This window comes from Aethalodelphis obliquidens, unplaced genomic scaffold, assembly GCF_003676395.1.
Source record: "Aethalodelphis obliquidens isolate GAN/ISIS:26980383/991018 unplaced genomic scaffold, ASM367639v1 scaffold23, whole genome shotgun sequence".
Lineage (NCBI taxonomy): Eukaryota > Metazoa > Chordata > Mammalia > Artiodactyla > Delphinidae > Aethalodelphis > Aethalodelphis obliquidens.
Genome location: NW_020837967.1, coordinates 13,443,397 through 13,464,064, shown reverse-complemented (window position 1 = coordinate 13,464,064; position 20,668 = coordinate 13,443,397). Strand labels below are relative to the sequence as shown.

The 20,668-nt window shown below is 39.5% G+C and overlaps 1 protein-coding gene across 12 annotated transcripts in view; it reads right to left on the bottom strand.

Annotated features, from left to right (window-relative positions):
• The window catches only part of MLLT10 (MLLT10 histone lysine methyltransferase DOT1L cofactor), a 252,003-nt gene that overhangs the window by 155,390 nt on the left and 75,945 nt on the right, over positions 1-20,668 (bottom strand). For all 12 annotated transcript variants that reach the window (XR_003436012.1, XR_003436013.1, XM_027121792.1 and 9 more), the window contains one exon: positions 5,698-5,807. Coding sequence is in view for 10 of the 12 variants with exons in the window: in XM_027121792.1 (XP_026977593.1) it covers positions 5,698-5,807 (110 nt within the window). In the remaining 2 variants the exon portion in view is untranslated. The remainder of the gene's footprint in view (positions 1-5,697; positions 5,808-20,668) is intronic.

Here is a 20,668-nt window from a genome sequence, read left to right as displayed (position 1 = left end):
TATTAACAAAATGTATATGTTAGTGAAATAAGGAATTGATACAAGAAAATATGAGAGGTCAAAAAATAAAAACAAGAATCTGATGACAAATGGTACAGAAACTGGCCACTATATATATAATGACGTGGAAATTTTAACAAAATAAGTCAACACAGTGAGTTCTCTGCAACTGGATATACTATACAAATAGTCTAGAAATTTTCCTTTTTTTCTTCTAAATCTTACAGTGTTCCAGCCACACAGGATTTATTATTCTCTGAACTGCCTAGCACCTCCCCTTTGTACCTATTACCCTAATTTATGCTACTTTCTCTGTCTAGAATTATTATTTGATTCTTTCTTCCACAGGTCAAATTTCTTATTATCATGCACAGCCGTTATATAATATCTTTGTGTGCCTTATTCAATTCCTTAGACAAAAATAATCCCTCCTTTCATTATGTTCCATAATACTCTATTCAGATTTTTTATTATTTATAATTTCTTATTATTTTCATACATCGTAATTATATATTTACTTGACTAAGTGTCACATGGAGATAAACCCTGTATTTTATGAAACTCTGAACTCTTAGCGTCTAGCACAATGCAAAGCAGGTCCATTTTAAGTGCCCAATACATTTATTAATAATCTCCACATTATCCTTTACTACCACTCATTAAGGACTGATGTATTCCAGGGGAGCTCCCTGGCAGTCCAGTGGTTAGGACTTGGCGTTTTCACTGCCATGGTCCAGGTTCAATCCCTGGTCAGGGAACGCCCCCACATGTCCCCCAAAGAGAAAAAAAAGATTGATGTCTTCCAAAATGCAACAATCCATTTTCCCATTGTTCCTATCATTTCAGAATTCCATGTCCCCTATTAACCATACTGAATATTCATGAACAGAATATTATTCTTTTTAAGGTTAACTATACAGACCAACAACCATAAGAATCCAAGAAACATATAAGGAAAAAATTTGACAGAGAGATACACCATGCTTCTGGAAGGGGAGATGCAATATTCCAAGAAGATCAATTTTTCCCCAAAATACTATTTCACTGTAGCACCAGTAAAATTAAAATTGTATTGTTACTCTTAAGGTTCATCTAAAAAAAGAAATACATGACAATATTTGTTCTACCATGCACCAAGATGTATTTAAAGCCATAATAATTTAAAACAGTGTGGTAGTAGACTAAGAATAGAAAGACACATCAATGGAACAGAAAAAATGTCAAGAATAGCCAAGAATTTAATAATGATTCAAACAGTATTTCAAATCACTGTGCAAAACATAGATTATTCAATAATAGTGTTGAAAAGGTTGACTAAACCACATGGGAGGGGAAAAATTACACGCACATCTCACCATATTCTAAAATTAACTCTAAGTGGATAGAAGATTTATACCTAAATTAATTCATTCTGCCTCTATACTCCCTCCCTTACTTCTTGAGTACTTTAGTCTTAAAGCCATGAGGTGGGGCCAAGCATGCTAGCATCTATCCTGGGAAGGAAGGGGCAGGCCAACTCAACTATCAGAGCCCCAGTAGTGTTGGCGCTCATGAGAGTGTTGGGGGCTGGGGTGGAGGTAGTGTCCAAGTGAGTTGTAAGAACCTGAGCAAAGTGAGCAAAGTGAGGGGAGAAGGGGTAGTTCTGGACTGAAGCTGGGTGTCAAACCCCCAAAATGGTTTTAAAAAATAAAGGCAGACATGAAGGGAAGCAGCAGCAACCCAGAGTGAAGTCTGAGCCTGAAAATGGTTAGGCTGGCCTCTGTATTATGGGATGGCAGCAACAGAAGATTTGTCAATATAAGAGAGAATGATCAAATAAATATATTGAGGATAATGGGAGTCACGTTTCTCATTGTCTGGCATGAGAGTCATAACACAAAAACAAAAAAACATTAGAATGAACCCTGTGCTGTTGGATTAGGTTTAGGGAAATTACTAGGAAATTCCTAGGAGTTTATGGTTCGATAAATAAATAGATACAAAAACAGACAGATACAGAAATACATATAGGTATGTTTGTGTTTAATACATAAATCCATATACTAAATCAGAAGTATCTATGTGACCTCACCAACTTCAAAATATAAAGAAGATATAGATGTGAATGTGCGTTTATCTCTGCATCTATACACACTGAGAGGGTCTGGAAGTAGCAACATCCTAATAGCAATGAGCACACCTAGTGTCCACTTTGGTTTCTAAATACCATTCTCACCTAAAACAAATCAAGGCTCCCTGGAGAAATGTTATTCTAGGGCTAAGACAAGGAATGGTTCAAGATGTGCCTAGAACATACTGTCATGTCAGAAGTAAAGAAGTGCTCAAACAATGACAGAACCATGTCAAAAGACACAGGAACCCACATGAAGAGGTACCACTGGCCAAACCTGAGACAATATGAACATCACAATAAGTGACAGTAATGGGGAATGACCCATTAAAATAAAATATTAACATGTAAGTCAATATTAGTCCATACTAATATAAATAATTGCAGAGTGGAGAAAGCTTTTCCTTAAAATGGAATGCCACCTGATGAATGTAAAAGATGGAATTAGGAAACCACCACTTGCCATCAATCTAATAGACTAATTAAGCAAAGAAACAACAATGAATGCTAAAATTAGTGAGTAAAAGGCACAAGGAACAAGATATTTACATAAAAAGTACTTCCCGGGGCTTCCCTGGTGGCACAGTGGTTGAGAGTCCGCCTGCCGATGCAGGGGACACAGGTTCGTGCCCCGGTCCAGGAAGATCCCACAGGCCGCGGAGGGCTGGGCCCGTGAGCCATGGCCGCTGAGCCTGCATGTCCGGAGCCTGTGCTCCGCAACGGGAGAGGCCGCAACATGAGAGGCCTGCGTACCGCAAAAAAAAAGAAAGTACTTCCCCACAAAATGCTTACTGATTATAAAGGGAATAAAGATTAACCTCCCAATGGAGAAATCTTGTAGACACTGCCTTAACCAAGTGATCAAGGTAAAATCACCAGTAATGGGAAAAGCTGAAATCATGTACCACCTGACAGGATGCAATGAGAAGAACATAGCATCGTGTCTGTGATATTCCTGCCAAAAACACATAATCTGAATTTAATCATGTGGAAACATTATAAAAATCCATTCTACAAATAACTGGCCTATACCATTCAGAAGTATCAAAGTTATGAGAGTCAGAGAAAGACTGAGTTACTATTCAGGAGACCTAAGAGACAAAAAGCAATGTGTGATCTTTTTGCTATGAAAGGGAAAAAAGAAAACATGAATGAAAATTAGGCAAATAATGATGGGGTCTCTGGATTAGACAGTAATAATGCATAAATGTTAATTTCCTGATTTTGGCTGTATTCTGGTCATGCAGAAGAAAGTCCTTCTTTATAGGAAATACAAACTAAAGCATTCAGAGGTGTCGGTGTTATATGATAAATTACTCTCAGATGGTTTAGGCGAGGAAGAAGTCTTTGTACTATTAATGCAACCTTAATTTAAGTTTGAAATTATTTCAAAATTGAAAGGAAAAAAACAAGTATTTTTAGAAATGAATTTTGAAAGTACTAAAAAAATAGACATTAGTGTAGAGAAAGATTTTCTTTGCATGGCAACAAAGGCAGAAACAATAAAGAGTAGTTGTGTAAATTACATAAAAATTTTAAACTTCAAACTAGAAGAAATTAACCTGCTAGAATACCGACAACAATAAAAACCATCAAGACTTAATGAAAAATAAACAGAAAATGTTAAGTTATGGGCAAAAGCATCCACAGCAAGTATATAAGAATAAAAAATAACATCTCCAATATAAAAAACATTTTGTAAGAAAAAATTAAAACATTACAATATTAAACTGAACGAAGAGCTATTCAAGATCAATTAACAAACATGAATAAACTTTTTAAAAAACTTTAAAATATCTAACCTTACCAATATTCAAAGAAAATCATTCAAACACTAATATTTTTCACTAAAAAGAATAGCAAAGCCTGTTTTAATGGTAATATACAGTGCACTTAACAGGATATAAGATTATGTGCACTCTCACATATAACTAGTGTGATTAATAAATGAGAAACTACATTCTAGAACAACTTCACACAATATATTTACTGAAGCCTCCAAAATGTTCATACTCGTTTACACAGAGATTTGGCTGGTATGTACATGCCGAACACCAAGTGAGGCTCTTCAACAAGAAGGTGTTCCTAAGGCGTTCCTAATAAATTATATTTTATCAAAACTAATAATACTTTGTATTAGATGCTAAATATCCACTAGAAATAATGGCAAAATATAATTTATTAACAAAAAATGATGTTCAGGGTTATTAAGTTTCAAAAACAGAACAGTATGAGCACTATGATCCAAACTTTTTACAGTTATATAGTATATGTAAAAATGCACACAAAAAAGATTTTAGATGATTTCTGTCTCGCATTTTCCTATTTTTTTATCCATATTTTCCTTTTTTTTTTTAATAAATACTAACGATCTACATTACAAAATGTTTAGTATTTTGAAACCTTAGAACTGGCTGCAGTGACACTTTCTTCAATGGAATAAATCAACAGGTACCTTTAGTTAAAAATGGTTAACACTATATTTAAAGACACAGTGGTTAATAGAAAAAAATCATCCAATAATATGCAAGAGAATGAAACAATAATATAAATGTACTAAATTAATAAAAAGATACAGGAAAAAAGTGAACATTAACTAAGGTTTTTAAAAAAGGCAACAATAGGGCTTCCCTGGTGGCGCAGTGGTTGAGAGTCCGCCTGCCGATGCAGGGCATGCAGGAGGATCCCACGTGCCGCGGAGCGGCTGGGCCTGTGAACCATGGCCGCTGAGCCTGCGCATCCGGAGCCTGTGCTCCGCAACGGGAGAGGCCACAGCAGTGAGAGGACCACGTACCGCCAAAAAAAAAAAAAAAAAAAAAAGGCAACAATAAAAATCCTATCTCGGGGGAACGAAATAATGTGGAGAGGAGAGATGAGCAAATAATATTCTGTGATAAGACAGGATGTGTAGCATCATAACAAATATTATACCAAATAATGATTAATTCAAATTTAACAGATCCTCAATGTCTGAAAGAACATAAAAGTTAGTAATTCTTAAAGAACAAATCTAAGGACTTCCCTGGTGGTCCAATGGGTAAGACTCTGCGCTCCCAATGCAGGGGGCTTGGGTTCGATCCCTGGTCGGGGAACCAGGCATATATGCATGCTGCGACTAAGAGTTCACATGCCACAACAAAGAAGTCTGCATGCCGCAACTAAGAAGTCCACATGCTGCAACTATAAGATTCCACATACTGTAACTAAAGATCCTGCATGCTGCAACGAAGATCCCAAGTGCCACAACTAAGATCTGGTGCAGCCAAAATAATAAATAAATATTTTTTTAAAAAAAAGAACAAATCTATACAGATTAAAATGTTAGAAGCTTAAATACTTAGGTTAATGTAAAAGGTAATATAGTTTTGTTTGTGTGTGTTTGTTTTGTACTCCTGTGACCTTAATAACATATTTTAATACTTGTAGTTTACCACAGTAATTACACTTTTTCCAAATCAATGGAGGCATTTAATTTAAATTTTTTAATGAAGGGCTGTAATAAAACAAAATTTAAAAATTCCTTTATACTTCCCAGTTTTAAAACAAAAAAATTATATTCAACATCAATAAAATAATATCTACTATACCTTATTATAACGATCATGTGGCACAGACTGTAAAACAATTGGTTCCATTGTTGAAACATTGGCAAACTGTACCTCTGGAATATACAGGGCACAAACCACATGAGCCCAACCTAAAAATAAACAAAAATAATGTCATTTTTCAATAAAGCTTTTTCAAAGATAAATTAAATTATTAACTTTATGAACAGGTCCCTTAAATGTCCATTTTAGGAAATGCACAACAAAAACATTAACAAATTATCACTACTGACTGATCATCAAACCACTACTGATAAGACTCTTAGTCGTTTCTCCAGTTAATACACACAGTAACACAAATAAACAGAAACTTTGGGGGTTTTTTTGGCTGTGCCACAAGGCTCGCTGGATGGATCTCAGTTCCCCGACCAGGGACCGAACCCGGGCCACAGCAGTGAAAGCCCAGAATCCTAACCACTGGACCACCAGGGAACTCCCCAAGGGAAAATTTTTTTTTTCTTTTTTGGCTGTGTTGAGCCATCATTTCTGTGTGAGGGCTTTCTCTTGTTGCGGCGAGAGGGGGCCACTCTTCATCACGGTGAGCGGGTACTCACTGTCGCGGCCTCTCTTGTTGCGGAGCACAAGCTCCAGATGTGCAGGCTCAGTAGTTGTAGCTCACGGGCCTAGCTGCTCCGCGGCATGTGGGATCCTCCCAGACCAGGGCTCGAACCCATGTCCCCTGCAATGGCAGGCAGAACCTCAATCACTGTGCCACCAGGGAAGCCCCCCAAGGGAAATTTTTAATTCAGATGATGGCACTGACACTTTTCATAAGAGTAAACTGAATAATTCAGATCAATAATTCCTCTGAGAACCACTATAAAAGTATGAAGTTTTGGGACTTCCCTGGTGGTGCAGTGGTTAACAATCTGCCTGCCAATGCAGGGGACATGGGTTTGAGCCCTGGTCAGGGAGGATCCCATATGCTGCGGAGCAACTAAGCCCACGTGCCACAACTACTGAGCCTGTGCTCTAGAGCCCACAAGCCACAACTACTGAGCCCATGTGCCACAACTACTGAGCCCGTGTGCCACAACTACCGAAGCCCAGTGCGTAGACCCCTGCTCCGCAACAAGAGAAGCCACTGCAATGAGAAGCTCACACACAGCAACAAAGAGTAGCCCCTGCTGGCTGCACCTAGAGAAAGCCGGCACACAGCAACAAAGATCCAACTCATCCAAAAATTAATTAATTGATTAATTAATTTTAAAAGTATGAAGTTTTATAGCTGAAAACCTATAATAAAAATTTTAATACTTTAAATCTTAAATGTCAGTATTAAATTTTTAACTGTTATACAAATGTTGACATTTTAAACACTAATACTAACGATCATTGTTCTACTAAGATTTCACTTAAAATATATTAACAATTTATCAATTTAAATATTAATATTAAATGCTGTTTTTTTTAATTTTCAAAATGTGACTAAAGGTATCAAAGAGCTGATGTCATAGTAAGGAATTACTGGGCCAAAACTTGAAAAGGATGGAAGTCAAGGGAGTTTAGTACAACTTTTGACCATTTTGTCACCCAGGGGACATTTGCCTATTTCAAAGAAAGCAGCTGAGAGAGTGAAAGGTACTTCTGACAAACTCAGAAGGCTGAAAGTACAGGGATCTACATCCATAGACAACTAAGGGAAAAGAAGAACACTAGTAAATCCCTTCCCTCTTTCAGCGGCAACACTGAGGGGCTGCAAGCCAGGAATGACAATAAACTAAAAGTACATAGGCCCACCCAGAGACTGCAGCTGGGCTTTGATCATCTCAAACTCTGAAATTTGACTCACATAACCCTAAATTACAAGTGCCCCCAGACACCAGACAGAAGCTAATATACATCCTCTTTAGAGAAAAACAATGTCATTTTGGCTACAAATAATTTCTAATACTAGTTCATTACCATTTTCGGCACAATGAAAAATACTAAACACATGAGAGTCAAGACAACATGAATGAAAACCAGTAGAAACATGAAGATCAAAACATATTTGTATTTTGGAGTTTCAGATACAGACATTTATAAAAAGTATGTTTATTATGTTCAAATACACACAACACAAAATTTAAAATTTCTTCAAAGAACTGAAAACTCTAAATCAAAAAATTACAGAAGTAAAAACAAAAATTATAAAATCAATAAATGGGATTAACAATGGCTGAAAACAGCCATTAGCTGAAAACAGAATTAGAACAACAACAAAATAGGTCAGAAGAAAATATTCAGAACATTAGCACAGAAGTATGAAGAATAGGGCTTCCCTGGTGGCACAGTGGTTGAGAGTCTGCCTGCCGATGCAGGGGACGCAGGTTCGTGCCCTGGTCTGGGAAGATCCCATATGCCACGGAGCGGCTGGACCTGTGAGCCATGGCCGCTGAGCCTGCGCATCCGGAGCCTGTGCTCCACAACGGGAGAGGCCACAACAGTGAGAGGCCCGCGTACCACAAAAAAAAAAAAATGAAAAATACAAAAAGACAGGAAACGAAAACAACATGATGGGCAGGCCTAACACACATGTAATTAGAGTCCCAGAGAAATATGAGAGGGAAAAAAATGGTACAAAAGCAATATTTAAAATGATAATAACTGGGACGTCCCTGGTGGTCCAGTGGTAAAGAATCCGCCTTACAGTGCAGGGGACGCGGGTTCAATCCCTGGTCAAGGAACTAAGATCCCACATGCCGTGGGGCAACTAAGCCCACGTGCCACAACTACTGAGTTCATGAGCCTCAACTAGAAAGCCCGTGTGCTGCAAACTACAGAGCCCACACGCTCTGGAGCCCGTGCATCACAACTACAGAGCTCACACGCCCTGGAGCCTGTGTGCCACAACTAGAGAGAAGCCCGCACGCCACAACAAAGAGTCCAAGCAACGCCACGAAAGATCCCGCATGCTTCAACAAAGATCCTGCATGCCTCAATGAAGATCCCGCATGCCACAACTAAGACCCAATGCAGCCAAAAATAAACACATAAATAGATATAGATAGATAAATAAATAATAAATCTTTTAAAAAATGATAATAACTGAAAACTTTCTAAAACAGAAGAAAGATGGCAAGTCATAGACTGAAGAACCACAATAAATCCCAGGGTAAATAAATATAAATCCACACATAGGCACATTAATAAAACTACAGAAAACCAAAAAGAGAAATAAAAATCTTAATATAACCCAAAGGGAAGTTATCACTAAAAGAACTGGATAAATAACAAAGCCAAAAAATATCTCTAAACAAATTTCCATTAAAGGGAATACCAAACAATTTTCCTCGGGCAGAAAACAATGACCCAAGAAGTAAGCTCCAAGATGAAGGGGAAAATGAAGCATGATAAACATGCAGGTAGTTTTGATAGATTATTGGCTGATAAAACAATCATAATACCTCCTTTCACTTAAAATACATATGACTGCTTACATCAAAAGTTAAAATGCTGTCTTGTAAAGTTTTCAATGTGTGTAAAACTATAACAAAGATTGGGGAAGGAGCAGGTAAAAGAGATCTATACAGTTTCAAGGTTTCTACATTTTGTGTGAAGTGGTACACATAGTAGACTGAACTTATTTGTATGAAATTTGTAATCCCTGGAGCAACCACTACACAGATATTAATACTTGTATATATAGAAAGCGATATGGCCCAAAAGGTAATTTAATTTACAATTACATTTAAATGCAATATTAAATAACCGCATTATTAAACTAATTAAAATGCAATGTTAAAAATATTCATTATAATCACAAATAAGGAAGAAAAGAGGGAACAGAAGAATAATAAAATAAGAGAAAAAAATCAAGGCTAAGGAGAAATAGTAGGAGATTGGTCAAGATGGAATAACAAGGACCAAATTTATCCTCCTGCATGAAACAATGCATACCCCACACACTCAAAAAAAAAAAAGGACAAAATAATTTAGACAGTGGTTCTCAAGATACCTGTGTATCAGCTACAGAAAGACAACAATCTCAAAGAAGTAATAGACAAATGAGGTGAGCCCTCTGTTTGCCCCCTCTTAATGTCTTGAGAGTTCTTCCAGGCCAAGACTCAGGGAGAGAAACTGAGGCCAAGCCCAGGACACTCTCAAAGTATAGGAGATGGGTGAGACCAAGAAAGCTAAAATTGGCAAAGCCAAGTACCAGAAATGAAAGCCCTTCAGAGAGAGAACACTCAAAGACAGAGAAAGAGAAACAGCACTACATGAGTATTAAACAGAGAACATGTGAGTAGAGAAATTACCTGAGGCTGGAAAAAGAACCAGCCAAAAAGATTAGAGCAAACAGTATCCAGCTGGCACAAAGGTCTAGGAACAGTGCCTGTTCCCTGAGCCAGACTGGAAAAACTCCCAACTCACAGGGCTTTCACTGGGTAAAAGACTCATAAAGGTCTTGCCTCAGTAGTGGGAATAAGTACCCCTAGACTGAGCACTGCTCTGGACCCACTGAATAAATCATAAGAGCAGGACCTGAAAATATCAAACTGTTTCCAAGGAACATAACTGTATTTCAGAACAAAACTCAAGGAGACTTACAGGGATGCAAAAATGTCCAGATTTATGTTAGCAAAAATGGGGGAGAAGGCAGCTCCAAGGGCACATTCCACCACAGAAACATCAAGAAGTCAAGCAGAAACTATCAGAACCAATTCTGTCAGGACTCTGGGAAAGAAAGTGAAAGGTTTGCAGCAACCAAGCAAACGCTCAGTCAGAAAAAAGCAACTTAAAAATGGCAGGAAAGGGCTTCCCCGGTGGTGCAGTGGTTGAGAGTCCGCCTGCCGATGCAGGGGACACGAGTTCGTGCCTCGGTCTGGGAAGATCCCACATGCTGTGGAGCGGCTGGGCCCGTGAGCCATGGCCGCTGAGGCTGCGCGTCCGGAGCCTGTGCTCCACAACGGGAGAGGCCACAACAGTGAGAGGCCCGCGTACAGCAAAAAAAAAAAAAAAATGGCAGGAAAGTGGGGAGTTCCCTTGAGGTCCAGCGGTTAGGACTCAAGTGCTCTCACTGCCATGGGCCCAAGTTCAGTCCTTGGTCAGGGAACTAAGATCCCGCAATCCACGCAGCGCACCCCCCCCCCCAAAAAAAAGGCAGGAAGGCTTTGGGAATTTTTACTTTCCCTTGACCCATGGATTCAGCAGAGGTCTTGAAGATAGCATCTTGTATTCCCAGTGAAGAACCCCAGCTTCTGGTTTCAGAAGGAGCAGAGCAGACTTTATTTGCAAAGAATTGTGTTTCTCTAAAGTGTCTGTTGGCTACTGAAGAACTGACACAACATGCTTATTCTTTTGACAAGCTCAGAACTCACTCAGGGCAGAAAAGTGGTGGGTATCCTCAAATCACTGTAAGGCAGACAAAATACTGACAGGTCCCTGGGGCGAAAGATCATGGTTCAAGCAAATAACCTAGTGCCAAGAGCCTAAGAGGAAAAGCTGGGGACAAAGTTTCTCTTGGAAATTGGGGCACTGGAAAGTGTCTGTTCATTCTAGGGAATTTAGACAGCACCACATGCCCAGGGCAGGATGCATATTCCTAAAAGACCTGATGAGACACTAACCTTTCATCTCTGGTCTATCTCCTGGTACAGGGCAAGTAGGGAGTGAAGGCTAAGTAAGGGAGAGTGGTAAGAAGACTGGCTAGCCACTGAAGGAACAGTCCTAGCACAGAGCCAATCTGCAAAGACTGGAAGAGGTGTTGCTTTTTTCCTTTTTTTTTTTTTTTTTTCTTTTTGATTCTCCCTCTCTCTCGCTATTTTGGCACCTGGTATTCAAGCAAAACTCTGTCAAAAAACTAGTTGAACACAAACTACAGAACCAGACTTTAGAGAACAAAGTGACAAAGAATGTACACTTTTTTAAAAATTACATAGAAGACCACTAAAAAGGCAAATAACTGCAGCATACAGCAAGCAACATAATTAAACCGTGAGTAAAGAACCCACTTTCCAGAGTTACCATATCATAATATTCAGTACATCCAGTTTTCAAGAGAGTTACAAAGCATGCAAAGAAAAAGAAAGTACAGTCCATTCACAGGAGAACTGAAGAGAATCTGTCTCTGTAGAAGCACAGACATTTAGTGCAGACTTTAAATCAACTGTCTTAGATCTGCTCAAAGATAAAGGAGAGCAAGGTCAAGGAGCTAAAGGACACCAGGACAATGATGTCTCAACAGAGAATCAACAGTCATTTCAAAAAGGAACCAAACAGAGACACTGACATTGAAAATTGTAATAACCAGAATGAAAACTACACTAGAGGGTCTCAACAACAGATGTGAGTAGGTAAAGAAAAAAACTCAGTAAACTTAAAGGTAGACCAATTGAAATTATCCAGTTTCAGGATCATTTAAAAAAGGGGAGCAGAGGAGTTCCTACGAAACCTGTAGGACACAATCATGCCTACTAACATACAAACAATGGGAATCCCAGAAGAAAAGGAAAAAGAGGAACAGAGAAAATATTTTAAGAAATATTGGCCAAAAACTTCCGAATTAGATAATTACGTGAATCTACACATTCAAGAGGCTCAAGAAACCACGAGAAGAATAAACACAAAGAGATCTGCACTGAGATAAAATAATAATCACTGCTAAAAGCCAAGAAAAAAGAGAATCTTTAAAAGATTAACAGAAAAGCAACTTGTCACATACAAAGAATCCTCAGTAAGATTAAACAACAAATTTCTCACCGAATTCAACAGGGGCCATTAGGGTGTGTACAATGACATTTTTAAATTTCTGAAAGAAAAAAACCTGTCACCCAAGAATTCTAAATCAAGCAAAGCTATCCTTCAAATATGGAAAAAGACAGACATTCCCAACGAAACAGAAGGTGAGGGAATCTGTTGCTAAGAGACCTGCCCTACAAGAAATTGGAAAGGGGGTCCTTCTGGCGAAACAAAAGAACACTAGACAGTAACTAAAAGCCGTACCAAAAAAAAATTTTTAACGCCAGTAAAAGTTAAATATAGGTAAAAATTAAAGCCAGCATTATGATAGTTTTGATTTGTAACTCTTCTTTATATTTCCTGCGTGGTTTAAAAGACAAATGCATGAAAAAAATAACTATATGTCTATGTTAATGGGCATATGTATATGTATACAGACACAAATTTTGAAAAAACAATAGAAAGGTGGGGGAATGTGAGCAGAATTTTTTGTATGCTACTGAAGCTAAGTTGGTATCAATTCAAAGTGGGACTTCCCTGGTGGCGCAGTGGTTAAGAATCCGGCTGCCAATGCAGGGGGCACAGGTTCAAACCCTGGTCCGGGAAGATCCTGCGTGTCACGGAGCAACTAAGCCCGTACGCCACAACTACTGAGCCCGTGCTCTAGAGCCCACAACCCACAACTAGTGAGCCCACACACCACAACTATTGAAGCCTGCATGCCCTAGAGCCCATGCATCACAACTACTGAAGTCCATGCGCTCTAAGGCCTGCATGCCACAACTACTGAAGCCCACATGCTGCAACTACTGAAGCCTATACGCCTAGAGCCCGTGCTCCGCAACGAGAAGCCACCACAATGAGAAGCCCGTGCAATGCAACGAAGAGTAGCCCCCACTCACCACAACTAGAGAAAGCCCACGCACAGCAACGAAGACCCAACGCAGCCAAAAATAATTTTTTTTAAAAAATTCAAAGTTATTACAAATTTAGGATGTTAATTGTAATCCTCATAGAAACCAGCAAGAAAATGAAGTTGGCCCTTGTAAAACACAGGTTTGAACTGTGCAGGTCCACTTACATGCAATTTGTCCATAGTAAATACTACAGTACTACACAATCCAGAGTTTGTTGAATCCGTGGACGTGGAACCTTGGATATGGAGGAATCACATATATATAGAGGGCCAACTATACATTATACTTGGATTTTTGACTACACAGTGGGTCAGCGCCCCTATCTCCCATGTTGTTCAAAGGTCAACTGTGCCTTAAAAATATACCCAAAAGAAAAGGAAGGCGGGGGACTTCCCTGGTGGTTCAGTGGTAAAGAATCCACCTTGCAATGCAGGGGACATGGGTTCAATCCCTGGTCAGGGAACTAAGATCCCACATAATGTGGGGCAACTAAGCCCACACGCCACAGCTACTGAGCTTGCACGTCTCAACTTACAGCCCACGTGCCACAAACTACAGAGCCTATGTGCTCTGGAACCTGCACAACACAACGACAGAGCCCACACGCCCTGGAGCCTGCGAGCCCCAACTAGAGAAGAGAAAACCCGCACACCACAACTAGAGAGAAGCCCGCACACCACAACAAAGAGCCCTCACGCCGCAACGAAAGATCCCATGTGCCTCAACAAAGATCCCACATGCTACAACTAAGACCCAACGCAGCCTAAAATAAATCTTAAAATAAAAAAAAAAAAAAAAAGGAAGGCAGGACTTCCCTGGTGGTCCAGTGGTTAAGACTCCACACTTCCACTTCAGGGGGCACGGGTTCAATCCCTGGTCAGGGAACTAAGATCCCGCATGCTGGGGGAGGAAACGAAAAAAAGAAAGAAAGAAAGAAATGAAAATAAAAGAAAAAAAAAAGGAAGGCAATCAAAAGGGCACAAAGCCAAAAAAATTAATTTAAGAAAAAAGGCAGTATTGGAGAAATAGAAGAACAAAGGGGGGCATAAAACGTACAGGAAAAATAGTAAAATGGCATAAATTATCAGTACCTACTTTAAATGGAAACGGGTTAAACTATCCCGTCAAAAACAAGAGAGAGGGATTGGCTAAGTGAATTAAGAATACGCTCCAGGGCTTCCCCGGTGGCGCAGTGGTTGAGAGTCCGCCTGCCGATGCAGGGGACATGGGTTCGTGCCCCAGTCCGGGAGGATCCCACATGCCGTGGAGCAGCTGGGCCCATGAGCCATGGCTGCTGAGCCTGCGTGTCCAGAGCCTGTGCTCCACAACGGGAGAAGCCACAACGGGAGAGGCCACAACGGTGAGAGGCCCGCGCACCACAAAAAAAAAACAAAAAAAAAACACAATGCTCCAACTATACAGGCATACCTCATTTTACTGCTCTTCACAGATGTTGCATTTTTTATAAATTGAAGGTCTGTGGCAATTCTGCATCAAGCAAGTCTACTGGCACCATTTTTCCAACATTTGCTTGCTTCATGCCTCTTTGTCACATTTTGTAATTTTCGCAATATCTCAGCTTTTTCGTTATTATATTTGTCATAGTATCCATGATCAGTGATGTTTGACGTTACTATTTAATTGTTTTGGGGTGCCACACCCATTCACAACAGCAAATTTAATTCAACAAATGTTGTATGTTCTGACTGTTCCATTGACCAGCTGTTCCCCTATCTCTCTCCCTCTCCTCAGACCTCCCTATTCCAAGACACAACAATACTGAAATTGTGTTCAATTCAAGTAGTGTTTAAGCGAAAGGAAGAATTGCGCATCTCTCACTTTAAATCAAAAGCTAAAAATGATTAAGCTCAGTGAGGAAGGCATGTCAAAAGCCAAGGGAGGCTGAAAGCTAGGCCTCTTGTACCAAAGAGCCAGCTATGTTGTGAATGCAAAGGAAAAATTCCTAAAGAAAATTAAAAGTGACACTATTGTGAACACACAAATGATAAGAAAACAAAACACCCTTATTGTTGATATGGAGAAAGTTTCAGGAGTCTGGATAGAAGATCAAGCCAGCCACAACAAAGCCAAATGCAGAGCAAGGCCTTAATTCTCTTCAATTCTAAGAAGACTGAGAGAGATGAGGAAGCTGCAGAAGAAATGTATAAAGCTAGCAGAGTTTGTTTCATGAGGTTTAAGGAATGAAGCTGCCTCCGTAACATCAAAGTGCAAGGTGAAGCAGCAAGTGCTGATACAGAAGCTACAGCAAGTTATCCAGAAGAGCTAGCGAAGATAATTAATGAAGGTTGCTACACGAAACAACAGATTTTCAATGTAGATGAAACAGCCTTCAATTGGAAGATGACATCTAGGAGTTTCATAGCTAGAGAAGCCAATGTCTGGCTTCAATGTTTCAAGGGCCCTGACAACACCCCCGACTATCTTACTAGGCACTACTGCAGCTGGTGACTTAAAGTTGAAGCCAATGCTCATTTAGTACTTCAAAACTCCTAGAATCCTTAAGAATTATGCTAAATCTACTCTGTCTATGCTCTAAAAATGGAACAACAAATCCTGGACAACTGTACATCTGTTTACAACATGGGTTACTGAATATTTTAAGCCCACAGTTGAGATCTACTGCTCAGAAAAAAGATTCCTTCCAATATAATACTGCTCAATGACAATGTACCTCATCACCCAAGAACGCTAATGGAGATGTACAATGAGTTTTATGTTGCTTTCAGGCCTGTTAACATATTTTCCATTCTGCAGCCTATGGATCAAACAATAATTTCAAAGTTTTAAAAATTAAGAAGTAAATTTTGTAAGGTTAGAGAGAGGAGTCAAGATGACAGTGTGGGAAGATGCAGAGCGCGCATCTCCCCACAACTGGGGCACTTGCCAGACACCAGTGGGGGACCCTGATGCCCAAGGAGACGGGAAGAACCCCCAAGAAAACCGGTAGGATGTGGGGGCACTGAGGGGGGAGGAGAAGTGGAGGCCGGACAGGACCGGCACCCCTGAGGGGGGGAAGGGTATCCACGCCTGGAGGGACCCTCAGGGGCTCGGATCAGGGGGCAACAGGCCCAGCATTTCCCCTGCCCAATTAGCCGGGGATGTTTGCCCGTCTCGGGCTAGGCCGGGTCCTATGCTCTCAAAGGTCCCCGCTGGGCTGGGTTGGCCCTGGGGGCATAGGAGGAAGGCTGGGGAGATGTGGAGAGGCAGGCGCAAGGGGCCCTCCATGACTGTAGGAGCAGGAGAGGAAGGCGTCTACCCCATCCACTCAAGCCAGAAAGCCTTCTGGGCTCCCAGGTGGGGTCCCCCAGCCTCTGAGACCAGAGGCAGGAGGCATGCCTGGGCCCCTTCTGTTCTGTTGAGCCTAAGCCGCCCCCCCACACACACACACACACCCCGGGCCTTTTCCACCCCTGTGGGTACTAAGCATACACCCCGCCCACCACCCAAACCTCACCCCTGCTTCGGCCCCGCCCTCCAAAGCCAAGGCCTTTTCCACCTTTCTTACTTTTTTTTTTCCCTCCTCTTTTTTACTATCGTGGTTCTCTTTTACCTTTTGGTTGTTCTTTCACCTATATCTTTATTTTTGTATTTTTTTAACATAGGTGTTAGTTCCCTAGTCTAATTTTATTTTTCACTTTGTTATTGTTATCCTTACTTTTTCCCCCCCACCCGGCCAGCAAGACTTGCGGGATCTGATTTCACAGCAGAAACTCTATAAGCCAGAAGGGAGTGGCATGATACACTTACAGTGATGAAAGGGAAGAACCTACAACCAAGATTACTCTACCCGTCGAGGATCTCATTCAAGATCTCATTCAGATTGTCTCTTTCTTACAGACAAGCAAAAGCTAAGAGAATTCAGCACCACCAAACCAGCTCTACAACAAATGCTAAAGGAACTTCTCTAAGTGGGAAACACAAGAGAAAAAAAGCACCTACAAAAATAAACGCAAAACGATTAAGAAAATGGTCATAGGAACATACATATTGATAATTACCTTAAGCGTGAATGGATTAAATGCTCCAACCAAAAGACACAGGCTTGCTGAATGGATACAAAAACAAGACCCATATATATGCTGTCTACAAGACACCCACTTCAGACCTAGGAAAACACACAGACCGAAAGTGAGGTGATGGAAAAAGATATTCCATGCACATGGAAATCAAAAGAAAGCTGGAGTAGCAACACTCATATCAGATAAAATAGACTTTAACACAAAGAATGCTACAAGAGACAAGGAAGTACACTACATAATGATCAAGGGATCAACCCAAGAAGAAGATATAACAATTATAAATATATATGCACCCAACATAGGAGCACCTCAATACATAAGGCAACTGCTAACAGCTGTAAAAGAGGAAACCGATAGTGACACAATAATAGTGGGAGACTTTAACACCTCACTTACACCAATGGACAGATCCAAACAGAAAATTAATAAGGAAACACAAGCTTTAAATGACACAATAGACAAGATAGATTTAATTGATATTTATAGGACATTCCATCCAAAAACAGCATATAACACTTTCTTCTCAACTGTGCATGGGAACATTCTCCAGGATAGATCACATCTTAGGTCACAAATCAAGTCTCAGTAAATTTAAGAAAACTGAAATCATATCAAGCATCTTTTCTAACCACAACGCTATGAGATTAGAAATCAATTACACGGGAAAAAACGTAAAAAACACAAACACATGGAAGCTAAACAATACGTTACTGAATAACCAAGCGATCACTGAAGAAATCAAAGAGGAAATCAAAAAACACCTAGAGACAAATGACAATGAAAACACAACGATCCAAAACCTATGGGATGCAGCAAAAGAAGTTCTAAGAGAGAAGTTTATAGCAATAAAATCCTACCTCAAGAAACAAGAAATATCTCAAATAAACAACCTAACCTTACACCTAAGCAACTAGAGAAAGAAGAACAAACAAAACCCAAAGCTAGCAGAAGGAAAGAAATCATAAAGATCAGAGCAGAAATAAATGAAACAGAAACAAAGAAAACAATAGCAAAGATCAATAAAACCAAAAGCTGGTTCTTTGAGAAGATAAACAAAATTGATAAAACATTAGCCAAACTCATCAAGAAAAAGAGGGAGAGGACTGAAATCAATAAAATTAGAAATGAAAAAGAAGTTACAACAGACACCGCAGAAATACAAAGCATCCTAAGAGACTACTACAAGCAACTCTATGCCAATAAAATGGACAACCTGGAAGAAATGGACAAATTCTTAGAAAGGTGTAACCTCCCATGACTGAAACAGGAAGAAATAGAAAATATGAACAGACCAATCACAAGGAATGAAATTGAAACTGTGATTTAAAATCTTCCAACAAACAAAAGTCCAGGACCAGGTGGCTTCACAGGTGAATTCTATCAAACATTTAGAGAAGAGCTAACACCCATCCTTCTCAAACTCTTCCAAAAAATTGCAGAGGAAGGAACACTCCCAAACTCATTCTACAAGGCCACCATCACCCTGATACCAAAACCAGACAAAGATACTACAAGAAAAGAAAATTACAGACAAATATCACTGATGAATATAGATGTAAAAATCCTCAACAAAATACTAGCAAACAGAATCCAACAACACATTAAAAGGATCATACACCATGATCATGTGGGATTTATCCCAGGGATGCAAGGATTCTTCAATATATGCAAATCAATCAATGTGATACATCATATTAACAAATTTAAGAATAAAAACCACATGATCATCTCAATAGATGCAGAAAAAGCTTTTGACAAAATTCAGCACCCATTTATGATAAAAAATCTCCAGAAAGTGGGCACAGAGGGAACCCACCTCAACATAAGAAAGGCCATATATGACAAACCCACAGCAAACATCATTCTCAATGGTGAAAAACTGAAAGCATTTCCTCTAAGATCAGGAACAAGACAAGGATGTCCACTCTCACCACTATCATTCAACATAGTTTTGGAAGTCCTAGCCATGGCAATCAGAGAAGAAACAGAAATAAAAGGAATACAAATTGGAAAAGAAGAAGTAAAACTGTCACCCTTTGCAGATGACATGATACTATACATAGAGAATCCGAAAGATGCACCAGAAACTACTAGAGCTAATCAATGAATTTGGTAAAGTTGCAGGATACAAAATTAATGCACAGAAATCTCCTGCATTCCTATACACTAATGATGAAAAATCTGAAAGAGAAATTAAAAACACTCCCATTTACCATTGCAACAAAAGAATAAAATACCTAGGAATAAACCTACCTAGGGGGACAAAAGACCTGTATGCAGATAATTATAAGACACTGATGAAAGAAATTAAAGATGATACCAACAGATGGAGAGATATACCATGTTCTTGGATAGGAAGAATCAATATTGTGAAAATGACTATACTACCCAAAGCAATCTACAGATTCAATGCAATCCGTATCCAATTACCAATGGCATTTTTTACGGAACAAGAACAAAAAAAAATCTCAAAATCTGTATGGATACACAAAAGACCCCAAATAGCCAAAGCAGTCTTGAGGGAAAAAAACAGAGCTGGAGGAATCAGACTCCCTGACTTCAGACTATACTACAAAGCTACAGTAATCAAGACAATATGGTACTGGCACAAAAACAGAAACATAGATCAATGGAACAAGATAGAAAGCCCACAGATAAACCCACGCACCTATGGTCAACTAATCTGTGACAAAGGAGGCAAGGATATACAATGGAGAAAAGACAGCCTCTTCAATAAGTGGTGCTGGGAAAAATGGACAGCTACATGTGAAAGAATGAAATTAGAACACTCCCTAACACCATACACAAAAATAAACTCAAAATGGATTAGAAACCTAAATGTAAGACCAGACACTATAAAACTCTTAGAGGAAAACATAGGAAGAACACTCTTTGACATAAATCACAGCAAGATCTTTTTTGATCCACCTCCTAGAGTAATGGAAATAAAAACAAAAATAAACAAATGGGACCTAATGCAATTTAAAAGCTTTTGCACAGCAAAGGAAACCATAATCAAGACAAAAAGACAACCCTCAGAATGGGAGAAAATATTTGCAAACGAATCAATGGACAAAGGAGTAATCTCCAAAATATACAAACAGCTCATGCAGCTCGATATTAAAGAAACAAACAACCCAATCCAAAAATGGGCAGAAGACCTAAACAGACACTTCTCCAAACAAGATATACAGATGGCCAAGAAGCACATGAAAAGCTGCTCAATATCACTAAGTATTAGAGAAATGCAAATCAAAACTACAATGAGGTATCACCTCACACCAGTTAGAATGGGCATCATCAGAAAATTTACAAGTAACAAATGCTGGAGAG